The 18,559-nt window shown below is 59.8% G+C and overlaps 1 protein-coding gene across 2 annotated transcripts; it reads right to left on the minus strand.

The window, feature by feature from the left end:
• Positions 1 to 9,556: 9,556 nt before the first annotated feature.
• Positions 9,557 to 15,501, minus strand: RHEBL1 (RHEB like 1). 2 transcript variants are annotated; one of them, XM_074935044.1, is made up of 8 exons: positions 15,302 to 15,501; positions 14,082 to 14,153; positions 12,668 to 12,735; positions 12,102 to 12,184; positions 11,468 to 11,524; positions 11,079 to 11,126; positions 10,788 to 10,872; positions 9,557 to 10,332 (listed from the first exon to the last, which is right to left on the minus strand). In XM_074935044.1, the coding sequence occupies exons 1-8, from the start codon at positions 15,351 to 15,353 to the stop codon at positions 10,243 to 10,245; spliced, it is 555 nt and encodes a 184-aa protein (XP_074791145.1). In that variant the 5' UTR covers positions 15,354 to 15,501; the 3' UTR covers positions 9,557 to 10,242. The 2 variants fall into 2 exon arrangements, with proteins under 2 accessions (XP_074791145.1, XP_074791144.1); XM_074935043.1 differs by having other exon boundaries at positions 14,082 to 14,168.
• Between the last annotated feature and the right edge of the window lie 3,058 nt (positions 15,502 to 18,559).

An 18,559-nucleotide genomic window follows, 5' to 3' on the forward strand; every position in this document is an offset into this window, starting at 1 on the left:
GGCTGGGAAGTTTCTCGCCCCGGGGGAAGCGAGCGGCCGCCGCGGGCCTGGCTACATTGTAACCGCCCCGGAAGCGGACACGCAGCAGCCGCCGACCCCCCGCGCCGGCCCGGGGCGGCAGCGGGGGGGGCAGGACTTGGGGGGGGGGTGTGGGGGGGTGTGAAGTCCCCTCCCCCCCTCTCGTGGCCGGCCCCCCCCCGGCTCCTGCAGGGGGGGGGGTTCAAAGGGGGCGAGGCGGGCGGCCCCCCCCGCTGACGCCCCCGCCGCCGCCCGGGCTTCAGGGAGCGGAGCGGAAAGTGCCCGCCGAGGCCGCCATTTTCGGAGAGGAAAGTAGTCCTGCTGGGCCCCCCCCCCGCCAGGGGAGGGGGGGATCCCGCGTGGGGCCCGGCCCCTGCCGCTGCCCCGGGGGCGACCCCGCGCGGGCGGGCGGGCGGGCTCGGGGCTGGGGGGGGCGCTCCACACCGGCCCCCTTCGCGGGGGGAGGGGGGGGCGAGGCTCTATTTTTTGTGTTGGGCCCGGGCGGAGGGACACGCTCACGCAGCCTTCGGCAGCGAGGAAGTGGGACTGTGACGGTACGGAACCGCAGCGCACGCTCGCCGGGATCCCTCCGCGCGGGTTAACCCTGCCCTGCCCGGGCCGGCTGGTGGCGAGCACGTGGGCCGAGCTCTGAGCGCTGCTCCCCCCCAACCTTGGAGCTGGGGGGGACTTTGGGGCTGCGCCCCCTCCCCACACAAAACATGGGGGCCAGGAGCGCCTCGGCCCCCGGGGCCCCGCAGCGTGCAGAGATGGGTCCCGGGGGGGGGCTGGTGAGCGCCCCCCCCCGCCCAGCCGTGCCGGTGCAATACCCCTGCACGGCCCAGGGGGGCGCCCTGCCCCCGGCACATGGCTCCGGACGCGGCTGACCCACAGCGCCCCCTGCGGTGGGAGCCCGCCCCCTTGTCAGCTCTGCCTGCCGGGTGCCGTCTTCCCCTGCCCCCCTGCCCCCCCGCCGGGGTAATCCCCTGCCCCCTGGGGCCCCTCTGCCCGCCTTGGTGCTGTTCAGGGCCCGGCCTCGCGCCCGCACGCACGCGCTGGCACGGGAGCCTTTGGAACAGGCGTGCCCCATAGGACGGAGATTGGGGTCAAGCCCGAGGGGGGGGGGCGGGAGATTTGTCCGTCCGGCACGTCTCACTGTCTGTGAGCTGGGTTCTGTTCCCAGCTTGCTGTGCGAGCTAAGGAAAGCTGCTGTGCCGATCCGTGCCTCAGTTTCCCCACTTGTAAAACAGGGGACAGGGCCCCTGCAGAAGGGTGACGTGGCTTCTTTGGTGAATGTCTGTACTTCACAAACAAGGTGGGTGAGGTAATATCTTTTATTGGACCAGCTTCTGTGGGTGAAAGAGGCCAACTTTCGAGCTGCAGGGACCTCACCTTCAGATCCGGAGCAGGACAGAGTTTCCGCTGTGCCAAAAGCCCCAGCCCCTACCACTCCAGATGAAGGGGAATCCCCATCAAGCGTTAGCAGCATAGACCCTAGGATGCATGGTTGAGCAGTTCTGATTCCATCCCATAGGGGGCAGGGCTGCTCAGGAACCAGCATGTTTTGGGTTTTTTTAAGTTGGTTTTTTTTATTTTCTGTTATTCTGTCTTCTGCAAGGCTGTAGCCTTATCTGTAGAAAATTTTAACTAAACTAAACTTTTTAAAGATTATATTGCTATGCACACCTGAAACCTGATTCCAGAGTAGTGGGGAAATACCTGATCCTCAACACATGGCTGAGCTTATGGCAAGATATTGGCGCTTATGGGAGGCTGTGAGCACATTTCACTGAACAGCCATCACATGGGAGCAGCATTTAGCAGCTCCTGCTGCGGTCCCCAGCTGGGCTTTGCCCTGGCAATCCACCGGGGAAGAGCTGCGTGCCCCATGCAGACCCCCAGAGCACCCTCTGACTGCAGAGGAGCAGAGCCCCAAGCCCACCTGAAGCTTTTGGCCAGATCCCCCACTCCCAGCCAAGCCTTCACCTGGTCATTTTGGCTCTCTCCTGCTGCTGGGTGGTGCAGTCCCCCGGCCTGTTCAATCCCCCCAACTCCAGCCAGTGATCCCCTGGACAATCGGGTCCCAGCTCAGACCCCAGCTGGAGGGTCATGGAGAGCAAGCAGGAGGCTGGAGAGCGCTGCCCTACTGGGGGTGGAGTCGGTGCTGGGTTGAGGCTGATCCGCTCCCCCAGCCCAGGGGAATAACCATGATCAAAACTACCCAATGAAGGGACATATCAAAGGGAGCCGAGGCTGGAGCCTGAGCCTTGATCCCGACACTGCTCTGGGAGGAGGGGGAAGAGGGCCACACCCTGGGGCTGGAAGGGAGAAGGCAGCCCCGGCACACTCACCTGAGGCTACTGCCCCTTCTAGCCAGGCATTCCTTGGAGACCTGCAACCAGGGAGACATGAAACCCCAACTCTCCCAGCCAAGAGCAGTGACGGCCAAGGGAGTTTTACAATAGCGTGTAATAGTCCAGCTGGTTCTGTGCCCTCCTCAAGCAGCTTCTCAGTCACGGAGCTCAGAGCATGTCCCAAGGGAAGTAAACACCATGACCCCCATTTTACAGAGGGGGAAACTGAGGCACAGAGCAGAGATTTGCCTACACTCCCCCGATGAGTTGGGAATAGAACCCAGAGTCCTGGCACCTAGTCCCCTGCACTAACCACTAGACCCCACTCCCTCCTAGGGAGAGGAATCGAGCCACCAAGTCCTGACTCCAAATACTGGGACTCTAATCACTAACGCAGGCTGCTGCCCTACGTTACAATGTGCTCTACGAACTTTCTCTTACAACCAATTTCCACAACAGTCGGATGTCTAACCTCATGCCCTGGGGCTTTGCTTGACGCTGGGTCAGGGCACCACCAGCTGCATCTGTTCTTAAACAGAGAGTGGGGGAGAAAAGGAAAAGCCAATAGGAAGGAAATTCCTAAACCCAGTCTGGTGCTGTACATAGGAATTGCTCCACCAACCACTGAAATGCAGCCACCTCTGGGGTGGAATGGGCAGCTGTTTGACAGCCACACTCTGCAATGGTTTAAAACAGGAAGTGGCGTATCATCCTGTATCCCACTGAAACGACAGAGGGAGTAGAGAGATCAGAGCCCAGGGGATGGGCGCCAGGAGAGATTAGATGGGGGTGTGTGGGACAGACAAATTAGATAGGGTGGATGTAGGGGTTGAACCGGGGAAACAACAGTAAATACTTTTCCAAGCCCCACCCACTAAACAACTTCGCCTAGTTAAGATGCCAGACAAGGGCCCAAGCAGATTGTGCAGATGTTCCAAGTACGATCCGATCTCGCCAGCTTGGGCTCCTTGTGTTTAGCACCATAGCGGGAGCTCAGATGCCCAAGGGCTCCTGCTTGACTGGAGGAAAAACATAAGAGTTTGGTGGTATCCAAAGCCCCTCCCCTTCCCCGAGGTTGAGCAGTTACCCAAACTAGACTGTGCAGTTCCTCATAGTCTGATCCTGCTCCTAATCACTCACCAGAGGCTTAGAGGGGCAGTGGGCTAGATAACAGTCATACTGAAAGGATCATCTTTGACATTGGAGTGAGCAGGGACTGGGTTGAACAGGGCACTTCACAGCTAGGGTTTCAGGCTCTCTGCAAACTCAAGCAGCCATTGCTGCCCCACTACACCTGAGTCACGGTTCCCAGGGGAGCCACGATGGCTAGAAATCTCATAAACGAAAGCTGAGATTGTGGAGAACAAGGGCAGTTTGGGAAAGGTGCTGATCCACGGTGCAGGCATGCACTGGCCCAGTTCGAGCCCTGGCTGGACAGGCAGACAGTGGCTGAAATGGTGAGGGACAATCCAACCAGTCGGAGAATCACTACCAATAAGACGCAGTGTAAATCGCTCCTGGGAGCAGAAGCCCAGCTTAAGGACTCAGCCTGGGACTTTCCACTTGGCTGCAGCACAGTGCCACAGATGGATGGACAGAGCCGTGGATTTCAGCGAGAGACCCAGGGAAAAGCAAACACAGAGCACGGGGCTTAGGGGCCAGGGAGAGCCACAGGCCTGGGGCTGAGCAGGGAGCCACCCTGAGCCACAGCCAGGGCCCGCATTAGCGCCTGCAGCCGGCTCCCCTCTCCCCACCAGCCTCCTGGGCTCTGCAGAGTGGGATTAGCACAGCCTCCATCTGCCGATCCTGCGGCACTGAGATTTCCAGGCCCAGGAGTGGATCCCAGCGGGCCTGGCGCCCTGCTCCTGTTGGGGATGAGACCCTGGCTCCCCCAGTCCATGGCTGCCCGCCCTGTTGCTGCCCCATTGGAGCGTCTGATCCGTCCCCCAAGCTCCCCCGTTCTACTGCAGGCAGGCTCCCGTGTGATCATCTCCCACCCACGGGCTCTGGCTCTCCTCCCCACAGCCCCACCGGGACAGCTTCTGCTGGGCGGCCCCCAGCTGTGCCCAGGGAGGGGGCTGTTAATACACAGCTCCCCACTTCCTGACCCAGGGGGCAGAGTGGGAACCAGGACCTCTGGGTTCTAGTCCCAGCTTGAGCAGGGCAGCGGAGTCCAGCTGCCAGAGAGGGAGGCCTGGGAAGCAGGACCCCGGCCTTCCATTTCCAGCTTGGGGGCGGGGTTACAGCAGCAGACTGGCCAGGACTCCTGGGTTCCATCCCTGGCTTTGCCATTGACTCACTGCATCACCTCGGGTGAGCCTCTGCCCCCCTCTGTGCCTCCATTTTTGCATCTGCAAAACAGGGGTGATGCCCCCACCCACCCTCAAACGATGTCAGCTATTAACAAGGCTGCGTAGTGCCCAACACCTTCCTCCCTCCTTCCAACCTCCCACAAATTTCTCCTCCCCTGGCTGCCTCACCTGGAGAAGTAAAACAACCCCTCCCCCGTTAGACCCCTCCTGCCCTAGAGGAGGGGTCTGAGGCGACTAAACGCGGGCTGGTTCCTTTCCATGACAATTTTGCATGGCCAAGAAAGCCAGCAGCTCTGGTGCAGAAACTCTGGGTGGTGAGTTGCTCCAGGGGTCCTATCTCCGAGAAGGAACGGGCCTGCATTATTAGTTAACACCATCAAACCTCCAGGGGTACAAAAAAGCCCTTCCTAGCTAGCCTAACTGTAACTGTTCCTATTATCCCTCTACATGCCCAAGACGGATTTTGAATCCAGCTAAGCGCCTGGCCTTGGGATCCTGTGGCAGTGAGTTCCACAGGTTATTTTCACACTGAATAATCTTTTATGACTTGTCAGTGTGTTACCCTTTATGTTTTTTTCATCCCAGGTAGTTCCCTTGCACCGATCTCACAACATTTGATGACCAGATTCTCCCACCTGCCCCAGCAGGCAGCTTGGCATGAGCCGTTTTCCAGCCCAGCTGCGCTGCAATGCACAGAGAGGGGGTGTTTCCAAAGGGAATAGAGGCGGGAAGGCACCAAGCTCCCCGGGGGAAAAGCCTCCTCCCCACTCTACAGCTCAGGATTTGCAGAGGCCTGTGGCACTGAGGAGCGGCTGGATGCTGGGACGTGCAGCTGGCCCTGCAACAAAGGGGGGCTGTACCCATAGCCGAGGGGAGCGGCGCACAGCGCAAAAAGCTGTTGGCTGCACTTGCGTTGCAGCAGCACCCGGAGGCCCTGCCCAGCATCAGGACCCCGTCCTGCCCCAGCCTGGGCAGCTGCTTCCAAGACCTTGTCTAGACTGGCGGAAAATCAAGCTTGCACCAGGGTGAGCCGCACTAGTGCAAAGCCCGTCTCTTACTCGTGCTGCGTTCGCGGCCGCATCCACGCAGCCCCCTGGGGCTTGAGTCCAGGGCTCCCGCTTTGCAGAGCAAATTGCCCAGGCACCCTGGTCAGCGTCAACCCAGGCGGGGCTGCTGATGCCCCAGCACTGCCCGCCCCCTGGCTCTCAGGCTGAGCCACGTCCCATCTTACCCCTGCCCTCTTGTGGCACATTAACTCTGCTGCTTTAACAGAGCGCCGAGCACAGGCCTGAAAGCCTCACGTGAACCCCTGCTCCACGCCACCCCTCGAGACGTCACCCCAGGCCAGAGCTCTAGCAGGCGAGACGGCGTGTGGGCTGGGGGTCATAGAATCTCAGGGTTGGAAGGGACCTCAGGAGGTCATCTAGTCCAACCCCCTGCTCAAAGCAGGACCAGTCCCCACTTTTTTTTTGCCCCAGATCCCTCCCTAAATGGCCCCCTCAAGGACTGAACTCACAACCCTGGGTTTAGCAGGCCAATGCTCAAACCACTGAGCTATCCATCCCCGATGTCCAGGGTCAGGCCACCTGGGTTCAAAAAGCCCTACCCAAGACCCCTGTTCCCTCTAAGCTGGGTGCACACAGATCCTCAACCCCGTGCACACGGCGAAACCCTGCACACACAACAATTTGCGCAGAAGAAATTTTTTGCGCACAAGGCCTGTCAAAAATTAGAAGGAACATTGACCCAGACTTCTTGTTCGATGCCCCAGTGCCTCTCTCTGTGCCCAGTTCCCCCTCCGTGGTGAGTTTTTCCTTTCTCCCCTCTTGCCGCTGGCGACTGGGGGGCTCAGCAGCGTAACACAAACAGGATCAGCCCCTAACACAGCCCAGATACGAGGGTGAACAGCTACAGGTCAGCCACGAGAGGGCAGAGTTTCCATGCCCAATTCCCTCGCTCAGCCGTTTGAAAGGCCTGCGCCCCACATCCCTTTAGCTAAGTGCTCACTCTCCGGGGGGATCCAGGTCCCAGCCCCAGGAACCGAGGAGGGAGAGCCTTCCAACATGTGACCTGCTCATGGTGCAGCTGGTTCTGGAAGCCAGCTCCGAACACAGACAACGGCCCTGGTGGAATGGGCACAGCCAGTGGGCTGTTCCTAACAGAGATGATCCGCCACCCCCGCTTCACCCACCTTTGGGTGCAGCACAATAGAATCATAGACTCTCAGGGTTGGAAGGGACCTCAGGAGGTCATCTAGTCCAACCCCTGCTCAAAGCAGGACCAATCCCCAACTAGCGGGACCAAGCCCCCAGAGACCACCCACCCACCCACCCCTGAGATGCAGCCACAGCTGGGGTGGAGTGCAGCAGCTGTTTAACACCTGTACAGCAACGTTTAGGAGGAAGATCCCTCTTCTGAGGAATTTTAAAGGGAACGGGACCGTGGCCGCTCCAGCGGGAATTTGGCCAGGTCAGCGGAAAGCTGTTTCACATTTTAAAATACAGACATGTTCACCGCAGCTCAGAAGGGCAGAGCTCTTCCCAGGCAGGAATGAGTTACACCTCCCTGTGCTGTGGGAGACGGGGACTCGCCCGCTCCAACAAGAAAGGAAACTGAGGCACGCAGTGTGGGAGTGACGCCCGCAGGAGCCAGGCATAGAACCCTGCTGCCGCCATCTGCTCCCAGTGCCCTGGGACATTCACCCGGGGGAGCCTGCCGACGCTGATTCACAGAGGGCCCCTTGCTCACAGCAGCCAAACCCTATCACGGCCATCAGCCATGAAGCAGCAGTTTAGTTCCAGCCAGAACAGAGACAGCAGCTCTGGGGGGCAGGAGAGGCTTCACCCCTGTCCCCCCAACACCAGTCCAGCATCTGCTCCTATTGCCCTAGGCTGGTCCCTCTCCCTGTAGAGGGCAGCCGCGCACTGGGTGTAGGCCTCTTTGCTTCCAATAATCTCACACCAGGTTGAGACATTTCAGTCCATATTCTTTATGAAAATATGCTTAGAAGATGGATCTGACATAAGTGAGATGTACTCTAGGCCAGATAGCCCGTGTGAGGTATCAGGGGCAAGGTTCTGATTTACTGCAGGCGATTATCCAGTGTGCGTGCCTGTATCCTTTCTGGAGCTGAAGTTAGGAACGTTAACTATGTACCTGGGTTACTTTGGGCATCACCCCCACCTAGCCCTTCTGTAAAACAATGGAGAAGCCAGACAGGGCTAATGGGCCATTCGCAGAGACAATGGAGGGTGAAAGAGCTCAGTCTTCCTGTGGACCCGTCAGGCAGCCTCTGCGCCGTGACTGCCACAACCCTGCAGAGACATGGGCGTGAGGCACGTGGGACTGGACCCACCCCTCGGACTGCCCGTGTACACCAATAGCCTGGCTCAGCAAGACAGGTAAAAAGGGGGCCCGGGCTGGCAGGACAGGCAGGCTGAGTGGTATCTCAGCACATCAGGTGGCATCCTAAGGGGGACAGATTTCCCAGGCAGGGGCCCCCCGTTACTGCCTCTTTGCTAACAACGGGATCGGTGTAATTAGCTATGGAGATGTGCAGTGCTTGGACCACCACCAAGGGATTGTCCCCTCCACAGGAACTGTCTACCCCCCTCCCCGCTCCTCCTCTGCACCCCCTTCAACACCTCTCAGTTCCTGGCAATGGGATCCACCCCCATGCACCCTGCGCAGAGCCTGGCCCTCTCTGGGCTGGGGCAGGCCCCTCCCCACACATTTATGGGGCTAGTTAACCTAGAAACAGTCCAGGCAATTGCTTTCACCTTTTGAACCTTTATTTCCTAGTTCCTGTTCCCCTTCCCCCACCGCCTTCGCCAGACCCCCCAGCGCACCACACTAGAAGGGGGAGGTTCCTGTGCAGCAGCAGGGCACCGTCTACACTAGCGGCCGCAACCCACGGAGCCAGAGACCCTCCAGCCCCGCTCACAAGGAGTCGCAGCAAAAAGCAGCCAGGCCGAACGGGGCCAATCCTGTGAGACCCAGAGATGGTGTCGCTGCCCAGCCCCTCTTTAGCAGTGCAGAGACGAGGTGCCCCCCACAGCAAAGGCTCTGCGTGCTCCTTTGCGGCTTGTCCCAGCCCTGGGGGCTCAGTGACTCAACAGCGCGAATCGGGGAGAACCAAGCCTTCCCTTCATTCTTCAGACAAGCTGAGGCAGAGGAGGGGCACCAGGACACCTGGGTTCCAATCTAGGCAGCGTGTTCCCGAGCAGGTCACTTACTCCTTCTAACTCATTTTCCCCCAAACCAGAAATAATTCTGACCTACCCCTCCAAGGGCTGGCTCAGTTCTTCCAAAGCACTGTAAGATCCGCTGACAGGACTATTTTCAGAGTAGCAGCCGTGTTAGTCTGTATTCGCAAAAAGAAAAGGAGGACTTGTGGCACCTAAGAGACTAACAGATTTATTTGAGCATAAGCTTTCGTGAGCTACAGCTCACTTCATCGGATGCATCGGATCAAGGTTAGTCTCTAAGGTGCCACAAGTACTCCTTTTCTTTTTGACAGGACTATGTTAATCCAGAGTGTTAATCCAGGCCCAGTGAACGTTGACTCGGAAACCTAATGATAACACCATTTCGTTGCTGATCTTTTTTGCAGCTGCTCTGAGATGGTGGGTGATGCACACCACCAATTATTCCCCCTCCCCCAACCACTCTAAGGTTTTAATATACAGCACCCTGGTCTCAGAGTGCTGCCCAGCTTCGGCGGATGCTCCCCATGCCCCCCATTTTCTCTCTCAGACCTTGAGCACAAAGACTCCAGGAAATTCATTTTGCATACAAAACAAAGTTTAATTGATCCAGCCACCCCCACCCCCACCCCCAGCTCCCACCCATGAGTGCTGCCCTTCCAACAGGGCTTGGGGAAGAAACTCCCCCACCAGAAAAGAATCCACATTAACATCCCCTTTGTGGCCTGAAATTCACAACAGTTTCTTGGTTTTAAGGAGAACTAAGGCAACAGATGGCGAGGCAGGAGGGTGGGTGCAACCCTGGCCAGATCAGAATTCGGCTGTGGCCGGTGGCAGCCGAACCGAGACCAGACCAGGTCTTGGAAGGGCTGGAAAACTAATTCCAGTTCCAGCAGCGGTGGAAAAAAAAGGGAGCCCCATTCTGCCCCAGAGGCCCAGCCAAGGGGAACTGAGCCCATGCTGGGGGCCGGGGCAGAGACGGCCGTAAACATATGGGTGCAGGCTTAGACATCGGCGATAAATATCCAAAGTCCCCCACCCCACCCCAAGAAACATAAATACATTCGGTAAGAAGAGCCCCTTCTATAAACACAGAGTGCCCGATACACACAGATTGCTTCCAGCCTGGGAATGTGCAAACGCAGGCCCTGCCCCCCGGGGAGCCCCGGCGGGGCCAGGCAGTGAGGTACAGTGTGGTTGTGGGTTACCCGTAACAACGCCAGGCCAGGTGCCTCTGGTGGTGTCTAGCCCTGGATTCCACCAGTCCCGGGGCTGCAAGGAAACTTCTCGGTAGAGGCGGGGAGGTGGCCACCCTCCCCGCCCCGCCTCCGGCGAGGAAGCTCGAGGCAACAGTGCTCACATCAGGAGGCAGCTGCGCTCGGTGCCGTAGGAGTTGTCCACCCGGTCGATCTCCTCTATGATCTTGGTGAAGATTCCCCGGGTCATCTGCGGGGACGGAGCCGGGGAGGGGTGCTTGAGTGACAGCCGGGAGGGCTGGGATGGGATAATTGGGGCGCCCCCTTGGGGGAGGTCCTGAAGGAATCCACCTGCCCAGTGCTTCAGGCATGGGGCTCTTGATCCCCAGCATCTGCGGCCCCCCCCGCCCCCCCCCAGGAGCGCCTCTGTTTCGGCAGCAGCTGCAGAGCTGCACCAGGCTGCGCTCTCGGGGAATCCAGTCGCTCCTGTCTCCGCAGCGCATGGACCTGACCCCTCTGTGCAGCCCCCTGCCCTCCCCACAACCCCTCAGCTCTGTTGGAAGGGGCAGATTCTCCCCCCACCCCCCAAGCCTGCAGGTACCAGGAGATGCTGCAGAGACGGGCTGTAGGCTCCCAGGGCAATTCAGCATCTCACTCCCCCCCGCGCCCCTGAGAGTCAGGACCAAGAGGTGAAATACACCAGACCTGGTTCTCTTTGGCCGACGACTCCAGGAACACGGCCCCCCAGGTATCCGCCAGCTTCTTGCCCTCGTCCGTCTTCACCTCCCGGCTAGAGACACGACAGGGGGTTGAATGGGAGCTGGATGAGGAGCGAAGACCCCTTAGACCACAGCTGCCCACCCCCCAAGAACGCGACCGCGCAAGCGGAGGGAGGAGCAGCGGGCTGGAGCTCAGCAGGGAGCTCTAGGGAGGTGGGGTGCAGGGAGGAATGGGTGACAGACCACCGGGCCTCGCAACCCCAGAGCCACTTCTTACCTCTCCAAGGAGAGGTCAGCCTTGTTCCCGACCAGCACCACCGGCATCCTGCGGAGGGGGGAAGAGTCAGAAGAGCAGAGTGAGCTGGTGGCATCCAGCCACCTCCGGCCCCCGCCTCCCCAACTCCAGTGGGCCACGGCCCATGCACACCCAGCAGGCCAGGTGTCCAGCCCTGCCTGGGGAGGCCCCCCAAGGCCACGGCCCGTTCAGTCAAGAGGCCCAGTTAGCACCCACAGCCTCGGTGGGTTGAGATGCAGGCACACGCCCCACTGGAGTCCGACGGCCGGGGATGGAGTAGATCCACCCAGTGCAGCTGCAGACCCAGCCTCTCCCCGAGAGCCCCCTTGTTGGGACAGACCGGGCCCCGGACAGGGGAGGGGAACTCTTACCGGGTTTTCCCTCTGCTTTCGTACAGCCTGTTGTGAAGGGTCTTAACCACCTGGAAGCTGCAGAGGGGAGACGGGGAGCGGTCTCTAAGGAGAAGCCAGGGAGCTGCAGCCGCGCTGCTCCGCCGCCAGGCGTGGCCCAGAACGGCCCAGCAACCCTGATGACGGGATCCGGGGCCAACACCAGGGCTGGGCAGGTTCTGCTCCAACCTGGCCCCTCTGGACTCTGCCTATCCCCGGGTGGAGCCAGGGTGGGCCCGATCGCCCTCAGAGCTGGCTGGATCCCAGCCTGGAGCTGGCTGAGCCGGGTCTAGGGTCACCGTCATCGATTAGCCTGGCCAGCAGCTCCACCACAACTGGGGGACACAACCCTGGGGGGGGGGGCCAGCCGCTGTAGTGCTGGTGACGTCACGTGAGCCTGGAAGGGCCCCTCCAGACCCATTACCCCAGGGGCAGTTTGCTGGGACAGTTGGGAGAACAGCCGCCTCTCTGATCCGGAGTCACGGCCCAGGACACGGGGCTGGCTGCAGCGTGGGGGCTCACTGAGCTCCCAGCCCCGCCGCAGGGCACATCCCCTCCCCGGCGCTGGAGCCAAACCCCTGCCCCACACCCCCCTGGGGGACGGACAGACCCTCACCTTCTGAGCGAGGTGACCGAATAGACCAGCAGGTATCCGTGGATCCCGATGCTGAAGGAGGGGGGCAGGATGGTGTACTCGTCCTGGTGAGCCCGGGCACAGTGTCGGGTGAGAAAAAGACAGACAAGATCGCCCCCCCCCCTTCATTAAGGGACCCCACCCCACTGAGACACAGGCGCCCAGCCCAGGGGCAGCAGAATCGAGTCAGGCCAGCAGGCGGAGGGGAGACTCCCAGCAGGTGTTTCACGAGTGCCCCCTCCTGCCCCAGCACCATGCTAAGGGACAGCGTTGCTGCTGGACATTCATTTCTTTGGAAACACCGAACCTTTCACAACGTTATTTGGGGAAGGGCCTGACCAAATTCCCCCCTCCCTAAACACCCTCTGGTCATCAGACATGATTTCCCCCTTCCTGACCTAAACTGCTGCCTTGATAGGTGACGGGTTCCGCCCCAGAGATGGCTGCATCACATATCGGTTTTGGGGGTGGAAAGGGAAGACCCACCAGGACAAGGCACCAAGGGGAAAAGCTACAGTTAGTCCCTCCTGGCTGCCCCAAGGCCTTACCTGCCCTGCAGTATCCACTAGCTGGAGGTGAAATTCATCCTTTCCCACCATGAGCATTTTGTTGTAGGCTGGAGGGAATCAACAGCGCACAAGTCAATTACGGGGTGTGGCCCTCCGCACACAGCCCCACGGCTCCCTGCTGCCCTCTGGTGGCTGGTTTACCAGTCCGCTACTGACCCATAGCGAACAGGCCTGGTCCTTTGGCCTTGGATGTCCCCTCCCGCCCCCAGGTTCCGGGTGCTGAAGGAGACAAGGCCCCTGGAGCCGCAAGGAAGATGTTGGAAGCTTCTGGAGCTCAGCTGAAATCAGCTCCCGTTGGCCACGGCTTCCCGTCCTGCCCAGCCAGTTCCACACAACAGAACCAGAGCCGAGCCCGGAGACATTTGAGCTGGAGGGACCCCAGCGGCTCTGGCAGCCCTCCCCCATCCCCATGGATGTTCAGTCGATGATGGATTTGAGCCCAAAGCCTGATGCAGCCCCAGCCCCGGGGCGGGCCAGAGCGGCTCCGCGGTGAGCTAAGGACCGGAGCAGGGCTGAGCGTTTGACGCCCCCTGCGACTGGAGCATGTCCAGCAGGTCTCCTGCGATTGCACACACAGGACTAGCTGCTCCGGACACACTTAGCCCGAGGAATTGCTGCGTTTCCTGACAACAGGCAGGCCTGAGTAAAGGGCCACCCAACCGCCAATCGGGGCTGAGGTCTTCTGAAAAGCAGGAAGGGGCTGGAAACAGCCCAGGGCAGGAAGGAGGGAGGGGTCACGACAAAAGCAAAAGGAAACATCCACCCCCTCCCCCCACGCACAGCACGTGGCCTTTCAGCTTAAAGGCCCCTTGTCTTTTTATTCTGAGCCGGATTCTCGCCCTCGGTCGAGATCTATTCGAGTGAAACCCCAAGCAGAGCTCAAGTGGTTTCCATTCATACTAGGCAAAAGAAACTAACCGATCGCTTTAGGGAGCCGGGGACAGAGCCCTGATGGATACCTCGCCCCGGGCCCCTCCCTGCCCCCTGCAGAAGGCTCTGGATTCCAGGCAGGGAAGCCACCTTCTCCCCACATTCCCTCCCCAACGGCTGGCATCCTGGCTGGTGTTTGTTTTAACACATGTGCGAGTTGTAGCGTGGACACCGCACATTCCTAGTCCCATCCAAGAACAGCAACACGTGGATCCTGTAGCCTGGTCGAGCGGGTCGGTTCTGCCCCTGACTCTGCCACATCACTTTGCCAAGTCTCCTCCCCTCCCGTCCTTCTTCGGTGCCCCCCCACCCCACCTTTAAACAATGGCACCTCCAGTGGAGACTGGTTTTGGTGAGGCCTCTAGACACGAGGGGGATAAATAATGTGTGAAGACAACTACAATCCCCACGGTAGAGATGCCCGCTATTGATTTAATCAGGCCTCCAAGGGCCCTGCACTCACTGCTTTCCACTGTAGGGTCGTAGCACTCCAGGAATTCCCCGTCAACGAACTGATGAGCCAGGGAAGTTTTACCTGGAGGGAAGAGATCTGAAAGCTCGTTGTTGTGGATGCCGCAAGTCTCTTAGCGTACGTCTACACTGCAGTCAGACACCCGGAGATGGCCTATGCCGGCTGACTAGGGCCAAGAGGCTATCTAACTGCAGTGGGAACCAGGGGCTAGAGCCCAGGGCTCCAGCCTGAGCCCAAACGGCCGCACCACAACTAAACAAGCCCCTTCGCCCGAGCCAGCCCGGCACGGGCCAGCCGCGGGTGTCTGACTGCAGCGTGGACGTGACCCTTAAAGCCTGCTTTGTCTGCTGCCACGAGCCACCCACAGAGACAACCGGGCGAGGCCTGCCAAGTTCACAACCGCGTCCAGGTTCGCGGGGGACGTCCAAATGCGCACCCGGGCCGAGGGCGGCCTTTCTGCTGTAGCGCGGGGGTGGGGGGGGATCAGCCCCCATTGGTGGGTGTTTTTAGGCAACAGCAGATCAGAGGGATGCAAACCCACCCGCCCAGACCCCACTCTGCCATGGCCCCTGGGGGGGAGGAAATGTCAGACAGACACACACACACACACACACACACACACACACCCTGCCCGGGCAGGCCCCCTGGCTGGACACCCGCACACACAAACACCTGAAAGCGATAAACGAGATCTAAGGAAACGAGTCTGACTCCAGGTCATTTCCTCCCTTCCCTCGCCTGCCATGTGGCTCAATGGCAAACTGACCCCGCATGACCTCTCCCCCCAGCCCCTCCGGGGTCGGAGCTGGGGGGGGGGGTCCAGCAGAGACACACGGAGCTGCACACCCCAGAACGTGGCCATAACCCCGCCCCCCGCCCTGCGGCGCGCCTGGGGGCAGGTGGGAAGGACCCCCTGCTCCCAGCCCCCCAGCCCCCCCGCAGATGCTGCGGGGCAGCTCGAAGCGTGCGGGAGCTGGGCCGGGAAGCAGCAGGAAACCCGCAGCGCAGCCGGGCCCGTCCCCTCCTCACAGGAGCAGCAGCCCCCCCCAGCCTCTGCAGCCCCTCGCCCCCCCAGCAGACCCCCCACCTGTCCGTGCAGAGCCCCCCGTGCCCCCACGCCCCAGACCCCGCATGCACCCTGCGCCCCACCCCGCCGGCTCCGTGCACCCTCCCCCCGCTGCTGCAGGGGAGCCCCGCCCCGCCGGACTCACCCACGGAGCGGTACCCCAGGATCACCACCTTCCGGTAGCGCACCAGCGGCATGGCCCGCGCGGACAGCACCCGCGCCGCTGAGCCCGGGGGCGGCAGGACGGGGGAGAGCGACGCGGGCGGGCCCGGCAACCTGAGCGATAAGAGCCCGCCCGGGCGGGGCCGCCACCGCAACCACAACACCCGGCCTCCCACGTGCCCAAAACACTGCGAAAGCCGCCGCCGCTATTGGCCGGCGACCCGGCCGGAGGGGCGGAGCCTCCCCCGAGGAGGGCGGGGAGGGGGGAGGGCGCATGCGCGCTGATAGGGCAGGCTCCATTCATGAAAACGGAGGCTCGGAAACTGGACCACGTGGTTTTACACACACACAGGCACAGAGCACGTGGGGGGAGGGCTGTTTCCACAGCCTGACTCCCCCCCCGGAATTGACCCCCCCCCACTTCCAGGGCTGCTTCCACACACTAACTGCCCCCCCACGCCCGTGCTGTGCATCTGCCTCCTTCTGCTCCCCCCCCCCGGCTCTGGTCCCCCTCTCTGCCCCACAGGGACCAACCTCCTCCTTGCAGTCCTGTCGCCTTGTCGTCCCCCCCCCCGCAATTCCACCTCTGCCCCCCCGCCCCACTTCTGCACCCGGAACCTTGGCACGGCCAGGCTGGCTCAGACCAATGGTCCATCGACCCAGCGTCCTGTCTGCCCGCAGCGGGTGTCAGGGGCCCCAGAGGGAATGAACAGACCAGGGCAATTACGGAGTGATCCACCCCGTGTCGCCCATTCCCAGCTCTGGCAGTTAGAGGTTTAGGGACACTCGGAGCATCGGGCAAGGTTCCCTGCCCAGCTCGGCTGATAGTCCTTGATGGCCCCGTCCTCCAGGAACTGATCTGTCTTTTTGTACTTTTGGCCCTCACCCCATCCCCTGGCAACCAGCTCCACCGGTGACTGTGCGTTGTGTGAAGCAGAACGTCCTTTTGTTTGTTTGAAACCTGCTGCCCATTAATTTCATCGGGTGGCCCCTGCTTCGTGTGTCAGGTGGAGGGGTAAATAACACGTCCTGAGTCACCGTTTCCAAACCAGTCATGATTTCACAGGCCTCCCTCATCTCCCCCCTCAGTCACCACGTTTCCAAGCTGGACGGTCCCAGTCCTTTTCATCTCGCCTGAGATGGAAACTGTTCCATTCCCCTAAGCATTTTTGTTGCCCTACTCAGTACTTCCGTCACTTCTAATATATCTTCTTTGAGATGGGGCAGCCAGCACTGCAGGCAGCGTTCAAGCTGTGGGCGTACGAGGGATTTATATAGTGTCATTATGATATTTCCTGTCTTGTTATCTATCGCTCTCCTAACGGTTCCTAACATTCTATTCGCCTTTTTGACGGCCGCTGCACACTGAGAGATGCTTTCAGAGAACTATCCACAGCGACTCCAAGATCTTGTTCCTGAATGCTAACAGCCAATTTAGACCCCATCACTTCATATGGATAATTGTGACTGTGTTTTCCAGTGTGCATTACTTCGCATTTATCTACATCGAATTTCATCTGGCATTTTCTTGCCCAGTCACCCAGTTTTGTGAGATCCCCTTTGCAGTCTGCTTTGGGCATAACTAATTATGTATCTGCAAACTTTGCCATTTCATTGTTCAGCCCTTTCTCCAGCTCGTTTATGAATCTGTCGAACAGCACTGATCCCAGTATCACTCCATGGGAGACCCGGCTATCTCTCTCTGCTGTGAAAACTGGCCATTTATTCCTACCCTTTGTTTCCTATCTTTTAACCAGTTACTGAACCATGAGAGGACCTTTCCTCTTATCCCATGACTGTTTACTTTGCTTAAGAGCCTTTGATGAGGGACCTTATCAAAGATTTCTGAAAGGCCAAGTACACTATATCCACTGGATCACCCTTGTCCACATGTTTGTTGACCTCTTCTCTTCCCAGAGAATTCTAATAGATTGGTGAGGCATGATTTCCCTTTACAAAAGCCATGTTGACTCTTCCCCAACAAATCATGTTAATCTGTGCGGCTGATAACTCTGTTTTTTACCACAGTTTCAAACAATTTGACTGGTCCTGGTACCCTGCCAGCTCAATACCCTCCACCTTTCTGTAGGTCCCCTGGTCTCCATGCTCACATGATGGGCATGGCTGGCCAGAGAGACCACGAACAGCCCTCGCAGATATTCTAGGGAGAGGGTGGATGGCCATCTCAATGGGGAGAGACAGCCCCAGTATCCAGGGATTCCCAGCCCAGAGTGGAGTTGGGACTTGCCCATGTTGGGATGGAAACATCCCAAGCTGTTCTGTTCCAGTTAGCTGCCCTGAGCCTGGCCTGGGTGGGGGTGTAATAAATTAACTTCCCCTGTAAATAAACCGCATGCCAGATAAGACTGGGGCAGGTGGGAGTCTGTTTTGCTCTTTCCAAAGCAGGCAGTTGAGGGGGGGGGGTGGGCACGGGGAGGGGGAAATAGGTGGAGGTGGTGGAAGAATTTTGCTTGTAAACAAGTGTAAAGGTCCTGGCTGGAGCCTGCCCCCTGGGGTTGGGTCCTTCCTCAGGGAAGTGTCTGAGCACATCAGCGCCTGCTGGGCCTGTCTGCCGCAATCAGCCCTGTTTACTGCAAACCCAGCGGGAAGCTTCAGGGCCTGTCTACACTGCAGTTGTCAGCGGGCTTGGGCTGGGGAGGCTGTTTAACCCTCTCCCCTGCAGGGTCCCAGAGCCCAGGCTCCAGTCTGAATGTCTTCACCACAATTAAACAGCTCCTTAACCCGAGCTTCACGAGCTTGGGTCAGCTGGCCCGGGCCAGCCGCGGGGGTGTGACTGCAGTGTAGACAGACCCATGGCACAGTGCTCGGCTGTCCCATCGTCAGGGCGGGTTGGGTCAGGGAGGAAAGCAGCTGTGGTGGGCTCAGGGTGGGGAAGGGGGGTTCCTTATCCGGCGTCCCCTTTTAGTCTGTATCAGACTGAAACATGCCTCTCACCTGGGACAGCCACAGCCCCCCCACGGCCTAGGGGCCAGGGCTGGGGAAGCTCTTGGTCTTGCCCTGTTGTGTAACCGGAGGGGCCCAGGCAGGAAACCAGGCTCTCTGCAGCAGGGCAGGGATCCCTGAGGTCTGTGGCACCGGTGTCAGGAGCCTTGAGTGGGCCCCGCAGCTCCCAGCCCCAGGGCCCCGCTCTGCCCTTCCCGGTGACATGTGCTCAGCAGAGGGCCATGCATGCACTACAGGGCAGCAATCCTGGGCTAGTTCCCTGCCTGTGTGCTGGTCC

This window comes from Natator depressus, chromosome 20 (assembly GCF_965152275.1).
Source record: "Natator depressus isolate rNatDep1 chromosome 20, rNatDep2.hap1, whole genome shotgun sequence".
In the NCBI taxonomy this organism is placed as follows: Eukaryota; Metazoa; Chordata; order Testudines; family Cheloniidae; genus Natator; species Natator depressus.

What these genes read in the sequence shown, in the direction of transcription:
- RHEBL1 (XM_074935043.1), bottom strand. Translation starts at nt 15,353, where the DNA reads ATGCCGCTGGTGCGCTACCGGAAGGTGGTGATCCTGGGGTACCGCTCC. An exon ending in CCTGGGGTACCGCTCCGTGG is followed by an intron (nt 14,169 to 15,301) that starts GTGAGTCCGGCG and finishes ACGAGCTTTCAG; the next exon opens with ATCTCTTCCCTCCAGGTAAA. An exon ending in TCGGTCACCTCGCTCAGAAG is followed by an intron (nt 11,525 to 12,101) that starts GTGAGGGTCTGT and finishes TCCCCTCTGCAG; the next exon opens with CTTCCAGGTGGTTAAGACCC.